At 59.7% G+C, this 12,781-nt stretch overlaps 5 protein-coding genes across 5 annotated transcripts; 2 read left to right on the top strand and 3 right to left on the bottom strand.

Moving 5' to 3' along the window:
- Nucleotides 1-402: 402 nt before the first annotated feature.
- PLICBS_001436 (uncharacterized protein) lies at nucleotides 403-1,302 on the bottom strand (the record flags this gene model as incomplete). The annotated part of the gene is made up of 1 exon (XM_018317497.1): nucleotides 403-1,302. One exon carries the CDS (start codon nucleotides 1,300-1,302, stop codon nucleotides 403-405), a length of 900 nt encoding a protein of 299 aa, XP_018183022.1.
- A 511-nt stretch (nucleotides 1,303-1,813) lies between these two features.
- Nucleotides 1,814-4,087, bottom strand: PLICBS_001435 (uncharacterized protein; the record flags this gene model as incomplete). The annotated part of the gene is made up of 3 exons (XM_065599826.1): nucleotides 1,814-3,427; nucleotides 3,660-3,979; nucleotides 4,042-4,087. 3 exons carry the CDS (start codon nucleotides 4,085-4,087, stop codon nucleotides 1,814-1,816), a joined length of 1,980 nt encoding a protein of 659 aa, XP_065455898.1.
- Nucleotides 4,088-5,583: 1,496 nt separating this feature from the next.
- Nucleotides 5,584-7,499, top strand: PLICBS_001434 (uncharacterized protein; the record flags this gene model as incomplete). Its single annotated transcript, XM_018317499.1, has 4 exons — nucleotides 5,584-5,737; nucleotides 5,888-6,509; nucleotides 6,566-6,878; nucleotides 6,930-7,499. The coding sequence occupies 4 exons, from the start codon at nucleotides 5,584-5,586 to the stop codon at nucleotides 7,497-7,499; spliced, it is 1,659 nt and encodes a 552-aa protein (XP_018183024.1).
- Nucleotides 7,500-7,611: 112 nt separating this feature from the next.
- Nucleotides 7,612-9,216, bottom strand: PLICBS_001433 (ATP-binding cassette transporter CGR1; the record flags this gene model as incomplete). The annotated part of the gene is made up of 2 exons (XM_018317500.2): nucleotides 7,612-9,003; nucleotides 9,130-9,216. 2 exons carry the CDS (start codon nucleotides 9,214-9,216, stop codon nucleotides 7,612-7,614), a joined length of 1,479 nt encoding a protein of 492 aa, XP_018183025.2.
- Nucleotides 9,217-11,314: 2,098 nt separating this feature from the next.
- Nucleotides 11,315-11,971, top strand: PLICBS_001432 (uncharacterized protein; the record flags this gene model as incomplete). The annotated part of the gene is made up of 1 exon (XM_065599825.1): nucleotides 11,315-11,971. The coding sequence occupies one exon, from the start codon at nucleotides 11,315-11,317 to the stop codon at nucleotides 11,969-11,971; it is 657 nt and encodes a 218-aa protein (XP_065455897.1).
- Between the last annotated feature and the right edge of the window lie 810 nt (nucleotides 11,972-12,781).

Below are 12,781 nucleotides of genomic sequence, written 5' to 3'. Positions count from 1 at the left end.
CGCCACTGCATCCAGGCTCCCCTATGAGCCCCGCTGTTTCGGTTTCGAGTGGGTGCCGAAAGCCCGTGTCCGTGTCCGGCCGGCCGAGATGCCCTGCAAGCCAAACCCGTGCCGTCGATTTTATATCCGTGCAAGGATGGTGATGTCCGTTCGTCATGCGCCACACCTTGCCATGGAACAAGCAACTTTTCATTTCGTTTTCCTGGGAAAAGTACGTTCGTATGATCGCCCTGTAACCTTGAGATTTGAGAATACCCTCGCCGCTGCTCTCAAGCAAATGGAGGAACCTTGGGGTAATGGCCCCCGAGCCCAGCTTCCCATCATCCCACACTTCCCCGTTTCCCCCGGTATGGCCTTGCTGTTGCCAGATCACCACCATCCCCCCAAGACCCCAGGCAAGTATCAGTGGTAGGAGCCGACAATGAACCTGAAGATGTCGTCGAACCCCTCCGGCTCCGTGATCCAGTGAGCATCCTCCTCCTCACCCGTATAGGTGAACCACTGCGTCGCGAAACCCATGGTGCCGAGCGTAATCAAAGCTTCGTCAGCCAGGTTTATGTCCACAATCTTATTGTTCACGCCGTGCATCATGAGAATTGGGGTTCTGCACACGCGGGGAGGGGGCTCCGGGCTTCCCCGCCGAATCGGTCGCAGTATCATGGTCAACTTGTCCGTTACAAACTCGTCCTGTCGACAACGCTGCTCCTCATAGGGGTCGTTGGGTCGTGGCAATCCCACCTCCCCTCGCATATGCCTCTTGATACTCGGCCCAAAGGGCAGTGTTGTGTTGATGCCGATGAAGCCTCCCAGCGCCTGGACCGCCGGAGGCAGCGTCAACAAGGTCCACAGGCCGATAGAGCCGCCGTCGCTGTAGCCAACGATGAAAAGCTTCCTGGCATTTCCGCGCAGGCGGTTCGTCTCCTCGACGATGAGGTTATGGAGAAACTCGGTCCCATCGACAATGTTCTGCGTGACCATGTCATGCTGGTCCACGTCCAGTTGATCCAAGTCATAGAAGAACTCCTCCAGCCACGCAGGCGTCCACTCGGTCAAGCCACGACTAAAAACCAACCGCGCCGTCGGGAACACGAGGCGGAAGCCGCGACATCTCAGCGCGTTCTGCAGCGTTCGAAGATTGGACATGACGCCCTGGGAGAGGTCTTCGCAAAACTCCCGGCCGGTGCTGCCGCGGCCATGCAGGAAGATGACGGTGTTGTAGTGCATGCCACTGGGTGGCAGGATGTAGATGTTTCCGAAGGCATGAGAAGACGCCCCGTCGTAGTCGTCCAGCCGGGGCGGCATGATGCTGATTACGGATGTCGGTCTGAGGTTGGTGGCTTAGGGCATGAACCATACAAGTGTTGTTGGGAACGAAGTGGCGGTAACTGACCGACGGAAATATCCAGATGAGAGGCCACCAAGAGACGATTCATTCCGTTCAATATATATTACAAACCAATTGACTCCTATCTAGCTGGAAACCCATCCAGATGCTGGCCTAGCAAACGCCTCATTCGCAGATGGCCGACGTGATACAGGCATAACACAGGCCGCAGACGATTGTACGATTCAACAACCAGGTAGGTGATGTATGGACTAAGCCGCGGAACCATAATGCCGTTGGTACTGTTTGCTGCCAACATCATCTTGTCTCATATATTGTAAGATGTCAAAAACAGGGTTCCGTACCGCACAAGTGATCCTGTCTTGCTCTCCACCGAGGTGACCTGGCCACGTCCTGGGGTGTACAGCCAGAGCCGGTTTGATCGCACCATGACAACAGACATACACGAAGCGAACACTCCCGTCACACTCAAGCGCTGCCGCGCAGAGTGATATTTCGCATCTCGCCAACAAAGCCCTCTCCAATGCGCGCCAGCGGAGCCTCAAACGCCATGGGCGCCCAGACGAACCGCAGGCCCCAAATGCCCAACCGAGTCAGGAACTCCATCTTCTGCGGCTCACGGTCCGACACCGACAGAAACGTCTGATTGCCCTTGCCAATGAGGCTGACGCTCGTCCAGGCGCCTACGGGGAGGCTGTAATTGAGAGCATAGTGCTCGCCACCGCTGACCATTGTGACGTTGCCCGCGGCGTCGGCCGCGGCGGAGAGGAGCGTCGAGTCGGGTCCGGCGAAGAGCGTGCCGTATTTGTTAGAGCCGCTGGGTTTGACGGAGAATGACAGCGTGTAGTCCCTGCCCTTGCTCTTCAGCGGTGTTTCGATATGGCAGTTGCCCGAAAAGGAGAGTGTTGAGCCGCTGATCTTGCAACCCTCTCCGTGAATGCGACCGTGATAGTTGTTGCCCGACCTGTCCTGGACAAAGGTAGAGTCCTTTCCGCAATTGGAGAAGCGATAGTTGAGCACCACATCAGTCCTTGACTGGACCTTCCTATCGAGATTCTGGTCCGGAATGACCGCGCGCAATGCATCGATGACACCATCGTACTCGTCTTCGGTCAAGTCTCCTCCCCACTGCTTATCCCCAATGGCGGGAACATCGCGCAGGGTCCTATACGCCTCCAGCACCGTGGTGCCGTTAGGGCCCCAGTCGTTCCAGAGAGCAACCAGATGCCCCTGCACAGCGGGACTGTCCCGCGGCGGGTTGTTGGTCGCGTTGCTGATGTCAAAGATGTTTGGCGAGAAGGGGCCGCCCGTGGCGGGGTTACCGCCCGTGAAGGCCTGGGACTTTTTGAGGGGAGGCGGGTAAGATGAGGACCACTTGTTGACGACGTAAAAAGAATGGTCTGCATTGAGCACCTGATACCCATTGTTGACGTAGTCGAATAGTGCGTTATCCATGCGAGACGACCAGTGCTGGATGACGACGTCCTTGGAGACGTTGGCGCCCTGCTTCGGCGTAAAAGTACCCCAGATACGTATGTCTTTGCCAGACTCTTGCTTGATAAATGACGCCATCTCATTGACAAAATGCGTGTAGTCCGCGACAAGGTTCTCGTCATATTCGTCTGCCCCGATGTGCACTACCTTGGAGTGGAACCAGGGAAGGAACGTCTTCCAGATCGTCTTCATCGTGGGAATCGTGTCGGGGTGCGAGATGTTGAGCATGCTGAGGTCTTCGAGGCCAATCTGGTTGCGCCACTTGACAATTGCCAGGGCATGGCCGGGGGCCTCAATCTCGGGCACGATGGTGACGCCGCGCCGCGCGCACCGACGCTGCATGTCGTCGAACTCGTCGCGCGTGTACGACTCGTTGCGTCGGTCGTTGAGCCCCGCCACGGCCGGGTCGTCGGACCATGGGCGGAACGCCGAGTAGAGGCTCATGGTACGCTCGCGGGAGTAGCGATCCGGGTAGTTGTTGAGATTGTCGCTCATGTGCAGCTGCAAGGTGTTTTGCTTGAAGAAGGACAGGTACGAGCACATCTCGATGACGAAGTCCGGCGGGTAGTAGTGACGGCCGCCGTCAAGCTGTACAGATGATGGTTTACTCGTGAGTGAAAGGCACGCGGGGGGGCCGTCAATGTGTACGTATGTAAGTGGTGCTCACCATGATGCCCCTGTAAGCCCAGCCAGGCGCGTCTACACCTTCCCCGTGGGCGACATTTTTGTCATTGAGAGCTGCAGTCTGCAAGATGGAGCGTGTCCCCCACCAAGCACCCAGCGCGCTCGCACCCGCAACAGTGATGCCGTTGGCACCAACGGACAGTCGGTAACCCTCCGCGGTGTGGCGTCCGGCCGCGTCCTTGAACTTGGACTTGTCGTCGAGAGTCACAAAGATGGAGTTGGGCGCTGGCTGAGTGCCTTTAATCACGGGTACATCCAGTCCGAGGCTCGACTTGAGGTCTTCCTTGAAGGTGCGGGTAAAGTCTTCGAGGGTTGGGGGGATGAGGGTCTGGCCCGTCTTGTCGACTGCCTGGGCATGGCGCGAGTCGAGAACGATGCTCTTGAGATGGCGGAGAGAGAATTGGCCGGGTTGGCAGTTGAATGGGGTGCTCGGAACGGTGACCAAGCATCCGTTTACTGTAGGGTGTCCAAGTCAGCAATGTTCTGGGGCAGTGTTATGTGAATAGCTGGTGACGGACCGGCACTGGCGATGGCAATCAAGCCAGCAGCCAGATTCACTCTCATCTTGCAACGACAAGACGCTCTTGGCGCATATTTCGCAATGCATTTCTGTTTGTCGCAGAAACGACGCACTTATAGACGTGGACTGGTGCAGCTGGAGATGCCGGTCGATCCTGTCGATCTCGCGAGCTCGCCTCAAGGTTACATCTGATACCAGGTCCGGAGCCCGGTGCCGTTGCGGGGCCGCCTCCGGAAGCTATGCCGTTCTACCGGCTGACGCCAGATATCACCCCATCAGGGAGTCAACGTTCAATGTGACCTTTGAGGCCTACGGCAGATGCGACGTCTAGGCCGATAAGTATTTCGCGTGTGACTGTAACCATCACATGTCTGTAAATTACTTGACTCGTTTCAGCTAGGCCTGGCCCTGCGGGTCGGCGTCCCGCTCCCAAGCCCCTTCTTCGATCGACGTGAATCCATGATTATCCTGGAGTACACGGTGGGATGCCAGACCTGCTGTCGGTCGCGATAGGGGCAGCCTGGGGCGTCACTTGTTTGATCGATACCCAACGCCTCGATGCCAGCATTGAAGCATTACGCCACTGACAATGCATGCCAGACTTCAACGGCAGGTGGGCGGCCGTGACACCTCAGTCATCGCCGCAAGCTGCAGACACGCGTCTCGCAAGGGATTACCTGAATGCGACCTGCTCAACGACGAAGAGTGCTGTTAACGGGGACATGGAGGCATAGACATCAAGGCGCATGCAAAGAGCATTGCAACCGCTTACACGGCCCCTGGTATCCGACGGGTGAAATCCCTCGATTGAACATACATCATCCTTTGACTAGGAGGGGAAACCAGCGGGGTGCATCGCGGGGTAGCGTGTGTTACCCATGTCCGTGGTCGTCGACGTCGGCAAAAGAAGCGATGCCCCATTCGTGGAATCACGCAACTCCACAATCGTTGGCGATTGGTGTTCTGTCGATCCCGGATTTAATCAGACGAGCGGCGCGGAGTCTCGCCCCGTCATCCATGTAACGTAGTGGACATGTCGACAGACTCGACAGATACGCACAGCTGCGAGCGCAACGGTACGCATTGAAGGGGGAAGTAAGATGATTAAACTGCCGGACCTCGTCCACCCCCCTCCGACGCCCGGTTTGACGCGAGAATATTGATGTTGCTTGGGCCTCACGGATCATCAGTCCTGGAGCCCCGTGCAGTGCTGTATTGCCCGATGGCCGATGACATGCCTCTGCGTATGAGGCAATGCAAGCCACAGTCGTCCAAACCAGGATGCACCACGGCCGGGTGAGATGCCGATTGGGAACTAATGCATCATCACCGCGAACAGGGCCGATTCGACGCGGCAAATGGCCACCGCGGCGGCCCGCGATGTGACACCCCAATAGCCGCTGACGATGCCTAAATGAACGACTCTCTGAAGGTATATTTGAATGGGCATTGAGACGCAGGAACGGGATCACGGCTTCGGTAGACTTGACGAACTGAGAATATCATCAATTGAGTTGACTGCCGCCTCATGCCTGCCAGGATGTTGTCTGGAGGACTTCTCACACTTGCCGCAGCGGCGACTGTCGTCGCTGCAGATACGTATAATGTGCCGGCCAAGGCGAATCCCCTGGGCGAGCCGTTTGACGGCTTTGTGAGCTACTCGCTCGAGTTTTCGTCGTTTCCCGATTTTGCAGGTTCGTCGACTTACACGCCCACCCGTCTCCGCATGTCCACATCATCACCAAGAGCTTCAATTCCTCACTGAGAGTCATTGCTATGCCCCAATTGTCATCCAGTCTTCAAATTCTCTATACTAGCCCCGCTCTGACACGATCTGCACTCAGGAAACAAGTCCCACCCCAACACCTTCTCCGGCAACCTCCTCGCCAACCTCGCCCGCCTCTCCACCACGCCCTACATCCGCGTCGGCGGCAACACCCAAGACTACGCCCTCTTCGACGCCTCCCAGGCCGCGGCCCTCATCGGCACCGTCGATCCCTCCCGCTCCCCGGACTACCCCACGACCATCACCATCGGTCCCGCGTACTTCGAGTCGTACGCGACATGGCCCGGCCTCGGCGTTCGCTTCTCGCACGGCTTCAACATGGGCCTCGGCGGCAACCGCTCTGCCGGCTGGCAGACGCTCCTCGATACCGTGCCGCTGGCGTGTCGCGCCCTGAAGGGCAAGACGTATACTTGGGAGTACGGCAACGAGCCTGACTTGTTTAGCACCTCGGCGCAGGGGCCCGTCCGGCCGCCGACCTGGAATGAGAGCACGTACGTCGAACAGTGGCTCAACGCGACGAGGCACATCCGCGAGTCTGTTAGGAAGAACTGTCACGGGACGGCGTCTCCGCGGTTCATGGCGCCGTCGAATGCCGGCGTGAGCAACCATCTCAAGGCGACCAAGATGTGGCCCGCCGGCCTGAACCAGGACAATGATATCGAGCTGTTCTCAACCCACAAGTGCGTGCCAAAACCGCTACAAGTTTCTGCAGGGCCGTCGCTGACGAGATACACAGCTACATCAGCGGCGCGACATCCCCGGGCGTCACGCTTCAGGGCACGCTCATGAACCACACCAAGACGATGCTGTCCGTGGACGCGCACACCAAGGAGTACGACGCCATCTTCCCCGGTGCCCGCGCCGCTGGCGGCAAGGGCAGCGACAAGACGCCGCCGCTCATCTTTGGCGAGACCAACTCGCTCTACAACCAGGGCAAGCCCGGCCTGTCCAACTCGTTTGGCGCCGCCCTCTGGGGCGTCGACTTCAACCTCTACTCTGCCTCTGTGGGCTTCAAGCGTGTGCACATGCACCAGGGGACCAACTACCGCGTACGTCTCGATACGAGTCGCATGCAAGGCGAAGAGCTGACTTGACCGCAGTATCAAGCATGGCAACCCGTGACGACAGACCTCGACGTCGTGGGCACCAAGGCGCCATACTACGGGAGCGTCGCCGTCGCGGCCATGGTCCGCCCCGTCAAGAAGAACACGCCCGTGAGCATCTCCGCCATTCCTCTGGGCTCCGACTCGGCCGAGGCCGCGTATGCAGCGCACTTCCACCCCGCGGGCCGCAAGAACAGGGACGAGTCGCGCCTCGCCCGCGTCATGGTGATCAACCTGCACGGGTACAACACCACGGTCGGCGGCGCGGGCCTGGAGCCGGTGCTGAACCCGCCTGCGCGCATGAGCAGGACCTACACCTTTGCCGTAGGCGGCGCCGGTGTCAAAGATGGCGCGAGGGTTGGTGTGCAGAGACTCTTAGCCAACGGCAGCGACGCCATTACCGGCATCACGTTTGACGGCTGGAGCTACAACTGGGATCTGGATCATGGCAAGCCCGTGAGGCTGCACAACGTCACTGTCGGCGAGACCGTCAAGGTCAAGGGCGGGCAGGTGTCAGTAGATGTCCCCGATTCGTCGGCGGTGATGTTGTCATTCGGCAACTGCTAGATAGGCGCCTACGACGGCACACTACAAGCACACAGGAATGATGATTGTTTTAAATCCAGCCTTGTTCAAAACTCCATACATCTAAGCTCTAAAAGACCTCCAGCTTTTTTACTTACAGAAACTTGCTCTCCTTGACAGTGTACAGGTCGACGTACTCGTCCACGGACATGGACTCGAGCTTCTTGCTGTCCTGGCTGAGCTCGACGAGCTCCTTGACGCGGGCCTCGGGCAGGTGGGGGCCGAGGTGACGCTTGTACTTGGCCAGGATGACGGGCTTAGCCTCGTCGCGGCGCAGGCGGTGGCCGAGGGGAGCCTCGACGGCGACCTCGTCGAGGACGGTGCCGTCGTTGAGCTCGACGGTCAGGGCGTTGGAGATGGTGCGGAGCTTGGGGTCGTGGTAGTCCTGGGTGTACTGCGGGTCCTCGACGCACTTGATCTTCTTGCGCAGGGACTCAACGAGCTCCGAGGTAGCGGCCTCGCCGCCGTCAGTGTAGTCGGTGGCCTCGAGGCGGCCGAACGTCAGCATGACAGAGCACATGTACTGGATGCAGTGGTCGCGGTCGGCAAAGTTGTCCATGGGCTTGAACTGCTTGTCGATGATGCGGATGCAAGCCTCGTGCGTGCGGCAGGTGACGGCCTTGATGTCGGCGGCCGACTTGCCCATGGCCTTGAGCTGGTGGTAGATCTTCTCCGAGGCCTCGACGGCGGTCTGCGAGTGGAACTCGGCCGGGTACGAGACCTTGAAGAGGACGTTCTCCATGACGTAGCTGCCGTAGGGGCGCTGGAACTCGAACTTCTTGCCCTTGAAGAGCACGTCGTAGAAGCCCCAGGTGGGGGCGGAGAGGACGGTGGGGACACCCTGCTCGCCCTTCATGACCTTGAGGGCCAGGTTGACGGCGCGCTGGCAGGCGTCACCGGCAGCCCACGACTTGCGGGACATGGTGTTGGGGGAGTGGCGGTAGGTGCGCAGGGACTGACCGTCGACCCAGGCCTGGGTGACGGCGTCGGCGATCTGCTTCTCGCTGAGGCCGAGCATCTTGGAGACGACGGCGGTGGAGGCGACCTTGACGAGGACGACGTGGTCGAGGCCGACCTTGTTGAAGGAGTTGAGCAGGGCCAGGCAGCCCTGGATCTCGTGGGCCTTGATCATGGCCTCGAGCACGTCCTTGACGGTGAAGACCTTGCCACCGGCCAGGTTGCCGCCAGCCTTGTTGGTGCGGTTGACCCAGTCGGCAACGGCGAGAATGGCACCCAGGTTGTCCGAAGGGTGGCCCCACTCAGCGGCCAGCCAGCAGTCGTTGAAGTCGAGCCAGCGGATCATGGCACCGATGTTGAAGGCGCCGTTGACGGGGTCCAGGACGAAGGGCGTGCCGGGGACCTTGGTGCCGTTGGGCACGACGGTGCCGGGGACGATGGGGCCCAGGAGCTTCGCGCACTCCTTGAACCTCAGGCCCTCGAGGCCGCAGCCGAGGGTGTCGAGGAGGATCCATCGAGCGGTGTCGAACTGCGAGGCAAAAGAGCGTCAGCCAGGACATTCTGTTGGGGATGTGTGTGTGCTCCTCAGCCGGGGAGAGGAGCCGGCGGGGCAGCGCGGGGCGCGGGACTGCGGAGGGGAGAGAGCGCAACTCACGGCCAGCTCAGAGTCAATGGGCTTGTTGGCGACATAGTCGGCAATGTCCTTGATCTCGGGATCGTACTCGCGGGCGGAGGAAGCCATGGCGGGCGCACCAGATTGCTTTGCGACGGAGGAGGAGAAGGTGCGCGTGGAGGAGGAGAGTGATGGGGAAGCGGAGCAACGAGCGGCGCCGAAGGAGGCCGAGGGGCGGGCGGCGGCACCAGCGAGGGCGGCCAGGCGCTGCGGGTTCTGGATGCGCAGCGTCCGCAGGCTTCGGTTGGCGACAGACATTGCAATTGACGCGGGGGTCCGGTCAATTCGTTCGTCGATGGAGCGAGACGGCGATGATGGAAGGATGGGGGAAAGGGGAGAGGAGGAATTGGAACGGGAGAGGGAATGGGAAGGAGAGGATAAAAAAAATGTCGTCGCGGTTATCCCGTCGCCGCCGCCGCCGCCGCCCTGTCTGGCGTCCAGCATGCGCCCGCCGCGTCGGCACAACGTGAATCTGCCACCCGCCCGGCCACTGGAGCTCCTTTGCCGGTGCATGCCGCGGGGCTCCAGTCCGGTTGGCCTCGGTTAGCCGAAGGGTTGGGGGAAGTGGATTGGGCGGCGGCCCCTGGCCCGTGCGGGTGAGACGGAGGGCCGAGCGTTCGGCCGACGTATAAAACGGGGCCAGGAATCCCAGGGCACGCTCTGGGCCGTCTGTTACGGACTCGGGCCCGGCCTGTCGCAGCAACATGCAACTCCGTCGCCGGAAGCCCAGTGACATCCCGTCCCTTGCTGCGTTTTCGAAAAGAGATTGGTCCGGCCTGATAGCCGAACGAACAGCCTCATGGAGTCAAGGGGTCGGCAGGCAGTCGCCTGCCCTGCGCCGCATTGCATGGTCACGCAATGGATATGTCCGACAAGCTCGAATGGAGCGTCGTCTTCTAGGGTTCCAGACCCAGAGAGCATCATCCACTGAGTTCAACATAACCCACCGCAACGTCCTTGCCACCTCTGCATTCTGATCGTGAAGAGAACGTGGTCCCCGTCTTGTATCAGTCGCTGTAGCAATACCCGGCACATGCACCAATTCCTTGGCTCCCATAGATGTTAGCCGTGGTACCCACAAGTTGCCACAACCACTCGCTCAAGGCAACATTGGGCACGGCCCATTATCCCCGTCCATGTCCAGCTCGGGCACACCATTCACGTCGTTCAACGCTTCTCTCTTCTCCAACCCTTGGCCGCGGCTCCGGTCCCACCTGTGATGCCCCCACCGCTTCGACTCGGGCATGTCGGGCCCCGTCACCTCTGCGGAGAGACACCGCGTCGCCGACGTGTCTCATGTCCAGGGCCCAACATTGCGCTTTCCTGTCTGTCGCAGTCTGCTGTCTCAGCCTCATATATTCTGCCTGGAACGTCGCCGTTCCGCTCACTCTGTGCCTTTGCCGAGCAATCGTTGGTGAAGAGCACCCCAAGATGGCTGCCTCAAGTGCCTCGAACGGGTACACCGCTGACAGCCGGGCCGCCGCGGGTATCGCTTCCAGGAACCAGCCAGGCGAAGAATTAAGCTTGATTCCTCCATCTCCGTCATGGGGGCCCGCGGCAGTCACAGTACCGGCCGATCGGCCGCGGTGCGGCGCCCGGAGGCGATCTCTAGCGCCTCCGGACTGGAGCGGAGGGATTGACACCAATGGAGTCCGCAAGCCGCCCGGTGTCCGCAGGCGCCCCGGAGATGGTGGAAGCATAGGCCATAGAGAAATTGCATCTCCGTTTACAATTGTATGTCGCTATCGCCTGTGCTGACGACCTTGCGAAGAGTTTAGTTAAGCTGTGACGCAGCGATGCCACCCGTGCGGTGATGCTGCGTAACGCAAGCTCGACTCAATGGCATGCGCATCAGCTGACACCTCTCCGCTCGCAAGCGTGACCATCCCAGCAATGGAACAAGAAATCTAAAGCCGATCCTTTCGCGCCGCCGTACGTGCCACGGAGAAAGACTGCATTAGGTCGCGATGAAGATTGCGGTTGTCCCTCAGAGCTCCGGCAGTCCGTGGCACATCGGGACTGGAGAGAGGGCCACCGGAAGCGGACATGCTTGCCCTATATAACAAGCCTTGCATTGGCGATTCGCTCCTATATTACGAGTTTCATGTTAAACGTGCTCAAACGTTCTCACACAAGGCTCTTTTCGTGACTTCTTCGAACTGCCGTCATGAAGTTCTGTTGCGGGCTCCTCGCCCTACTGACGGCCCACGTCGCGGCCAAGACAATCCGAATCGACGTCGGCAGTAGCGGCAAGTCTTTCTCGCCTGACACTGTGACGGCTGATAAGGGAGACGTCCTCGAGTTCCACTTTAGCAAGTCCAAGCACAGCGTCGTGTCAGGCGACTATGACAAGGGCTGCTCTCCTCAGAGCCAGGGTGGCTTCTACTCCGGCATGCTCCAGGCAAAAGGGAACAACGTGAGTCGCACTGCATGCTGCACTTGGCAAGGGATGGAGACGCGCGGCCTGACTCTCGAGCAGCCAAGCATCTTTCAAGTCACTGTGGAAAGCACTGACCCGACATTCTTCTACTGCTCCGCCGGGAGCCACTGCCAGGGCGGCATGGTTGGGGTCGCCAACCCAAGCTCGGGCAAAAGTCTCGCGACGTACAAGGACCACGCAAAGTCGTCCGGGAGTAATGTGAGCCCCGATGCTCCGTATGGTGGCAAGCTCGTTAAGGAAGGCGAGGTCAACAACGGCGCCACGGCCACTACTGGCTCTGGGCCGAGCCAGACCAAGGACAACACCGGCGCTGCAGCGGGCCTCAGAGGGACGTTTGGTGTTGTAGCCGGCCTCGCCGCCGGCGCCGCTGCCTTCCTCGTGTGACCGAGCAGTGAGACGACGAGCTTGACGAATAGGTTGGGATAACTCGCTGTCCGGACATGGGTTGGCTAGAGAGGTTTTAGTTGGATAGTCCAGGGTGGTGGATCAAGAGATTTTGGCACCGCGACATTGCTCGGCGCGCTTCAACTAACTTGGACGAATGCGTTGAGGCACTGTGAATAGATTAAGGAGCAATAGGCCCGAGAAGCAATAATAATGAAGTGGCGTATGAGTGGCGAAGGCATTGCCTTCTCAGGGTCCAGATGAGGCTGATGTTCGGTAGTCTTGTGTTCGACTCGCCTCGACCGTAGCACCGACCTTGACACCTGCACCGCCAACCAATCGTACGGAGAAGGCGCTGTGCAACCCCTCGGCGGCCAAAGCCCTCACCGAGCCGCCAGGGGGTTTCGAGACCCCGGTTCCCTGGGTCCGGGCCATTTCCGTGGCGAGGCGGCAACAGATGGCTTGATGTTGTGCAACCGACTGCTTGACGGAATAGACTCCGAGGCAAGATGCGCGGTGTGGTACCACCGCCGCATCGATTCCAGTCCATGAACCTCTAAATCGACTCCAGGGTCGGCCATCAGCGACTGCGACTGACAGGCTGGGGTATGCTGGATTGGTGCTGATGATGCTGTGCAGGGATTAGCAGGGACCATCCGTCATCCACGTCGGTCAGCGATGGCGGCCTCGTGTTGCCCATCTCTCAATAACCGGCCTATCGACGACGACAGGGGATGGTTTACGAGTAGGTGCCATCGTGGCTGGCAAGCGACCCGCCGGCATGGACCCGTCAGCCAGAGATGACATGGG

The sequence above is a fragment of the Purpureocillium lilacinum genome (genome assembly GCF_023168085.1).
Source record: "Purpureocillium lilacinum CBS 284.36 DNA, scaffold_1, whole genome shotgun sequence".
NCBI classification, from domain to species: Eukaryota; Fungi; Ascomycota; class Sordariomycetes; order Hypocreales; family Ophiocordycipitaceae; genus Purpureocillium; species Purpureocillium lilacinum.
The sequence above is the reverse complement of the archived record's forward strand: the minus strand, read 5'-3'. Positions and strand labels throughout refer to the sequence as shown.